We start from the raw sequence: 6,842 nt of genomic DNA, 5'->3' as shown, positions 1-6,842 counted from the left end.
GCTTTGCACCTGGAAGGGACGGCGGGTAGAGGCGATGGGACATGCAGCAGAAGGGAGGGATGCTGAAGAATGAAAAGAACCATCCGTGTCTTTAACCTCTTCCCCTGGAAGCTATTGAGACTGTCTGGAAACCCTTCCACAGCCATCAAAGGGTATTTCAGCTTAAAACAGAACAAAAAAAAACAAAACCAAAGGTTGCGTAACTGAGGTATCAGTAGCTCTGGGTCGCTTCAACTGTCCGCAGTGCCGCGCCGCGCTGGCCGGCAGATCTTCCTATTTGTTTTTCCCGAGAGCTGCATCTACTTCTTCCTCTGGCTTCAGCGAGTGCCACTGGGCGATGGGCCGCCGGGGGTTGGCCAGCATGTCGGACCAGTGCCGCAGCTCCGTGCCGGTGGCATTGCAGCCCGTGAAGATCTTGCCGATGGCTTCGTTCTTCCCCAGCTTGTCGTAGTCCAGCACCGTGATGACCACTTGCACTTTCTAAAGGAGGAAACCTTCTTTAGTGAGGTGGGAAGGCGCAGCAGCCGTGACTGTTCCACAGCCTCCATGCTGTCCCCAGCCCCGGGGTGGCTCAGCAGGGCACCCTAGGGATCCCCCAAGGCTAAGCCCCACCATGGCCCGTTTTGGGGCAGGGTCCCCTCTGTGCCCGTAGCTTGCTCCACTTCCTTCCCCGAGGAGCTCAGTGCTGCAGAGCCACAGCGGGGGCCAAGCTCATCCTGACATGGCCACCTGGGAAAGGTCACCAAGGAGTGGTTGGTGTGGGGCTGGGCAAGAGCTGTGGGCTACAGGGCTTGACGGGGCTGGGCTGGGGCAAGAGGCACATGCAGGGGCTAGGGCAGGACACGGAGGGGCAGAAGGCACCTACCAATGGTCCAAAATGCCCCTAGGACCATCAGAGCGTCCCTGCTATGCGTGGGGTGAGCACTATGGGACCAGGAGCAGAGGAAAGCCCCGTTCCAGCCGTCATCTGGGTTGGGATTGCATCTCCCATGGGTGCTGCCCAACCTCCCACCTCTGTCCCTGCACCAGCTGCCCTCAGCATCAGCCCAGGCCCAGGTTGGGTCTGGATGCATTTCATGGATGACTGGACCAGGAGCTTGGCAGGAGCCGTTCAGGCTGATGGGAAGGCTGGGAGATGGGCTTGGACAGCTGTGGGACTTCTCCACCTGCCTGCCTTCCAGAGAAGTCATCAGACAAACCTGTATCTGCTCAAAGGGGATCTCAAAGCTGAAGGACTCATTGAAGTAGGGGTTCAGGGTCTTCTTCTTGACTGTGGTCTTCTTCTTCTTCAACCTCTTGCCGTTCTGCAGCAGGTGGATCTTCACGTAGGGATCTGGGGTGGGCAGGAGGGTGCATCAGCCAGGGATAAGATGCCCAGGGGACACCACCAGCCTGGCCCCAGGTGAAGTCTCAGACCAGGATGGGGGTAAAGAGACCTCCAAGAGTAAAGGTGCTCTGAGGTTTGTGGATGGAGGCCAAAGCCAAAATATTTGAGCTGGAGAGGATTTGTGGGATCAACTGGCAAAGGGATGGAGCTGTTCTGCATCCTGTGGGTGTCCTTGTAGGAGGACTGGGGACAGTGGAGTGACACCGGTGGGTGCTGACCTGTCACCCCTGTTTCTGGCGCAGGACAGCCCAGCAATGAAGCTGAACCCTTCCAGCCATGCGGGTACTGCTCTTCTGGTGAAGGCAGGTCTGGAGAGAGCTGAGGACCCCTGGGCAGAGAGCTCAGCACTGGGATGGAGTTGGGAAGGCTCATCTAGCATAAAACGTGCTGTCAACTGAGGTCCTTGGCCCCGAGTCAAGAAGGAGCAGGACCAGGAGCAAATGGCAGATGGGCATTTTCACCACCCAGGTCCTGCAGTGTCCCGGACCTGGACACAGTGGCAGACCAACTTTGACATGTCCTTCCTAAGGGTTGGGGGGCTCATCCCATCCCCATCTCCCCTCACTCCCCAGCCAGACCTTGGGCTGCCTCCAGTACAGGAGGTCCCAGGCACTGGATGGGGCTTCCCCGAGCCCTGCCAGACTGATGGCCCCACTGTCCTTCCCCAGCAAAGGATGCTGAGACCCCCACAGTGGGATGGGAGGAGGATGCCCACGAGCTGACACCTACCTGAGAGACCCCCAACATCCATCTTCTTCAGGTTCTTGGCCTCCAGGATGCAGACAGTGAGTTTCCCGGCCGTGGGCACGTACCGGAGGGAGATGCAGATATCTCCTAGCTTCTCTGGCTGCCAAGCAGAGCAGGGAGCAGATAGCAAAGCCTTGTCAATGCGTCGTACCGCAGTGTTGGGACACAGTCTTGCATGCAGGTCCCCCCAAAACCCTGCTCAACCTTCAATGCAGGCACGAGCTGGCACCTCGTGCACCAGCAGAAAGGTTTCATCACTTGGGTCTGGGGCAGGCCAGTCCCAGCACAGCACTCAAGAAGTTTTATCCTCTTCATTTTTGTTATAGAAGCATGGGGTAACAACAGGGGCAGATCCTGCCCAGCGCGCATGGCCAGGACATGGTATTCAGTTGGGACCCGACAGCGATCGCCATCCTGAGCTGTAGGATGGCCCAGAAAAAAGCTCGCCCCATGGCCACCCCACATCTCAGTCCCTTGGCCAAGGGTTTCAGCTGGCTGAGGGTCTCGCGCCGGTCCCGCTCTCACCTCCTCCTTCTCGCCGCTCTGCAGGTCCCGCCACTCCTCGATGGGTTGGCCCAGGTCAACCGTGTTCATGGGCACCTTCACCTCACCGATGATGTCATGCTTGGAGAAGCGATCAAAGTCGTAGATGGCCATCACCAGCGTCTTCCCGCCCAGTTCCTGGTATGGGACCTGCACAAAGAAGGCCACCGACTGGGCTGGCAACGGGCTCAGAGGAGCCCAAGCCAGGAGCACCCGCTCCCAGCAGTGAGGATCAATGTACGGGACCAGTACACAGTCCGGGAGAAAAACGGGAGTGGGAGACAAGGTCCCATGTTGTGGGTAGGAAGGAGCTCACCTTGAAGGTGAAGGTCTCGTTGAAGGCAGGGTTGAGTGTCTTCTTCTGCACTTTGGTCTCATACTTTTTCTTCTTGTCAGGGAGCAGGAACACCTTGACGTACGGGTCCGAGGTGCCGCCCATGTCCAAAGCCGGCAGTTCGGCGGCTTGGAGGATCCCCACTGTCAGCTGGAGCGGGGAGAGGAGTGTCTTCAGCCAGACAGCCCAGCTACGCACTGCAGATGCCAAGGGCTCATCTCCAGCCCAACGTGGGGCAGGACTCCCCGTGGCACAGCACCCAGCTCCCGGTGCCTTCCTGTGCCACCCAGGTCCAAGAGGGAGACTTCTCCTCTCAAACACCCTCCCTGGGCAAACCCCACCCCCCCAGCCGAGCCCCAGCCCCTCCATCACCTGATTCGCCTGGAAGTCATAGTCCAGCGAGAACTGCAACTTGCCCAGGTTCTCCGGCTCCTTCTCCTCCTCCTCACCTTCCCCCTCCGTCAGACCCATCTCTGCGTCATCATCATCCTGTTGGTCCAGTCCCATCTCGGTGGCAGCATCATCCTGTTGGTCCTGCAAGGGCAGCCGAGTTGCCCGGCTCAGCAGCAGGGTCACAGGCCGGTGTCCCCATCCCCAAACCACTGCGGACCTCTAGGACCCCAACCCTACTGGCATCTCGACACCGAGGTTCTCCCCATCAGGGGAACGGAGATCCCTGTGCTGGAGACACGAAGCACCGATAGAGCAGCCCTGGGTTGGCACCGATTCTGCCCACCACCACGCAGCTGCCAGGGAGCCCCTGATGCTGGTCCAGCCAAGACGGCGTGGGGGGCTGCCTTGGGACATCGGGACAGGGGGTCAGCTCCAGTGGAGGGAGGTTTGGTGCTTGTAGGTGGTGGCTGCATGCAAGGAACCTCCTGCAAAGGGTGCAGGGATACTCTACCCCCCAACTGCTGGTGCTAAGGGCTTAGCAGGGCCATTTCCAGGCTTTATTAGCTCAGTAATAGAGACACAACCTAATTCCCCTAAGGTAAAGCCACCCCTCTCCCTGCCTCTCCAAGCCATGGTCCATGGGGTGGGAGCCCTCTCTGATGTGTCTCCAGGTCCCCCATCCCACCCTGGGAGGGGATGATGGAAAGGAAGACTCGTGATGGCACCTACCATGGCGGGTGTCCCAGGACGGCCAGGGAACACGCAGACAGGGCAGCGAGAGCGCCAGGAGGGAAGAGAGCCATGTTACAGAGACCATCGACAAGGGACCCACGGCAAGGTGGGGAACCAGGGGTTGTACAGTCCCATCGAGCCCCAGGGGACGGCAGCCCTCGCCCTGCGCTGAGGAATCCCACCCCACATCTCCCACCGCCGCGGGGACGTGCAGACGGGCAGGTACGATGGAGCATCTCCACTCAGCGTTCATCTCTCCAGCCCTGCCTGCATGCCCGTGGTGCCCATGTGGCTCTGAGGAGCAGGAACAGATGCCCAAAATCTCCCACCCCCTCCAAATGGCCAGGACCATCCCAAGCCTGCTGGTACCAAAGCCTCCTTCCTGCTGGCCCTCCAGGATGGGGACACGTCCTCAGCTCTGCTCCGTGCACCAGCACCTGCCTCTGGAGCATCGGCTTTTTGGGGACCCCAAACTGGTGGGCGTTTTGGCCTGATGGTCCTCTCCTCTTGGCTAAAGGCACAATTCAACGAAATGGGGGGCAGGGAGACACAAGGGAGTAAATTAACATTTGCTGGTCCAAGTGAAGCATTGGCAGGTCCAGGCTCATCTCTGCACTGGTCCCATCCCAGGATCCTGGTGGCTCCATCCCTCTCTGCTGCCTGAGCTATGAGTGCCCTGACGTGGTTCATAACTCAACCAGAGGGATTGTCCTACAGCACCAAGGGCAGGACAGTGCCAAGCAGTCCAGAAGGACGTCACCTGGTTGCCTGACTTCATGTCCTTCATGTTCATGGCGTTCTTCATGCCTTTGCCCTTCTCCTTCTTGTTCTTCTTCTTCTTGCAGCAGCACTTCTTGCAGATGCAGAAGCAGCAGGTGAGGATGAGGAGTCCGGCTACCACCGCGATGGCGATGAGGGCCCAGGGCGGCACTGCAGGCAAAAGCCGTCATCGTGGTCAGCCCCGCAGCTCCCTCCTAACCCCAGCCACCCCCACCACCTTGTCCCACGAGTTGCAATGGGACCAGAGGGGTGGTGGGGTCATAAGGAGGGTAACACCTGGAAAAGGAGATAGCTACTCACAGGGGATCTTGTTGAGCTCATTCATGAACTTGTCCCTCAGCTGGGTGAACATGTCCTCCTTGCTCTCACCCGGCCCGGCAGCCTCGGTGGAGTTCTCCATCGTGGTCATGGGCAACGTGGTGGCCGTGGCCTCCGGGGCCATCATGGACGCTTGCTTGAACGTCATGGTGGGTCGGGGGCTCCCTGAAACACAACATCGGCATTGACTGCAGGGCCACAGCAGGGCACTTGGCCTTCTGACCCAACCCTTACCAGAGGCCAGACACCTGGATTCCCTCACAAGTGACGAGAAACCCAACTGACCCCCAGATTTCCTGGCCCTTGACACCTCCAAAGCCACCAGGACCATCACCCAGGATCGCATCAATGCTGGTGCCAGCTTGGAGCCTCCCGGGGCCATCGAGGACACTCCTGGGGGGGGAGGTTCACCTGGCGAGGCCCCATGGGATGAGGGAAGAGGTGTTTGCGTCCCCAGGAGAGATGAGCAAGGTTAATTTGGACAAAGCCATGCCCTCTGCCGCTTCCTTTTTTCTCAGGCAGGGACCCAGCCGTCGGGCGCCCGCAGACCCAACACACTGCAGCGGCCGGACCTTGCTTTATGCAGGGACCCGGTGCTGGGATGGGACCCCCCAGGAGACCCCTGGGAGAGCTTCCAGTGATGGGAATGGGAGAGCAGCACCACCTTCTTCTTCTTCCAGTCCCAGGGAGCTTTTGCAGGGCACATTTTGAGGAGGGATGAAAGCAAGGAAGAGCTGGCTCCTCACGGCCGGGGAGGGCTCAGCGTGCACGTCAAAGGGTCAGCCCTTGCACCGTGTCACAGGTACCACGTCCTGGGTGGCTCAAGGCTCCTGTCCACCTCCCGACCCCGCAGAGCCCAGCTCCCCCCACCAGCCCCGGGGAAGGTGCTCGGTTCACTGCCAGGGCCGCAGCACAGCCCCTCCCATGCTCAGCACCCCCCTCTCCAGCCCAGTGGGGTCCGAAGCATCCCTCAAGGATGGGAACACCCACCCCACGGTCTTGCAAATGTAGCAGTCACTCCTGCAAGCACATCTGGTATAAAATAGCTCCAAAGCGCCTCCATGACCCAGCTCTGGACCCAAAGTGTCCCTAACCCCAGGAGGAGGCAAGGCTGCAAAGGGAAGGGCAGAGCAGGCAAGGAGTTAATGGTCCCAGTTTGGTTAAGGGGAATAAAAGGCTGCCCAGTGGGGGAAGCAAACAGCCGAGCGGGATTGCAGATAACCGTGGAAGGGGTCTCTGGGGGCACGGGGGGAACCCCCTTTCCTGCATCTCTTCTCTGCACTTGGTGAAGCCTCCTCGCCCAGAGCATCGTTCCCCGGGGGCTGACTGCTCCTCTGTCCTTCCCACAGTCACGGAAAAGGAGCGTTCTCGCCTCAAAAAGTCAGTCAGGGAGACCTGGGGGTGTTCCTGCCCCCAAGGGCGCTGCCGCGCCATCTCCAGCTGCCTGGCGGGTGAATCATGCGCTGAGTTACCCAGTGCTCAGCTCCACACCCGGACACCTTCGTCCTGTGCCGCTGCCCCCAGGGGGGTGCTGGGGCGGGGGGGACACGGACGGCAGAGGCAGAGGCAGCCCTTCACACAACAAAGCAGGCTAATTACGTGACTCCC

At 59.8% G+C, this 6,842-nt stretch overlaps 1 protein-coding gene across 1 annotated transcript; it reads right to left on the bottom strand.

The window, feature by feature from the left end:
* Positions 1 to 273: 273 nt before the first annotated feature.
* On the bottom strand, positions 274 to 5,382 carry LOC104168115 (synaptotagmin-2). Its single transcript, XM_009708575.1, has 8 exons — positions 5,217 to 5,382; positions 4,897 to 5,066; positions 3,384 to 3,500; positions 2,994 to 3,161; positions 2,660 to 2,827; positions 2,117 to 2,234; positions 1,200 to 1,333; positions 274 to 480 (listed from the first exon to the last, which is right to left on the bottom strand). Exons 1-8 carry the CDS (start codon positions 5,380 to 5,382, stop codon positions 274 to 276), a joined length of 1,248 nt encoding a protein of 415 aa, XP_009706877.1.
* Between the last annotated feature and the right edge of the window lie 1,460 nt (positions 5,383 to 6,842).

This window comes from Cariama cristata, unplaced genomic scaffold (genome assembly GCF_000690535.1).
Source record: "Cariama cristata isolate BGI_N322 unplaced genomic scaffold, ASM69053v1 scaffold37199, whole genome shotgun sequence".
Taxonomy (NCBI): Eukaryota; Metazoa; Chordata; class Aves; order Cariamiformes; family Cariamidae; genus Cariama; species Cariama cristata.
This window is presented reverse-complemented; position numbering and strand designations above follow the sequence as displayed.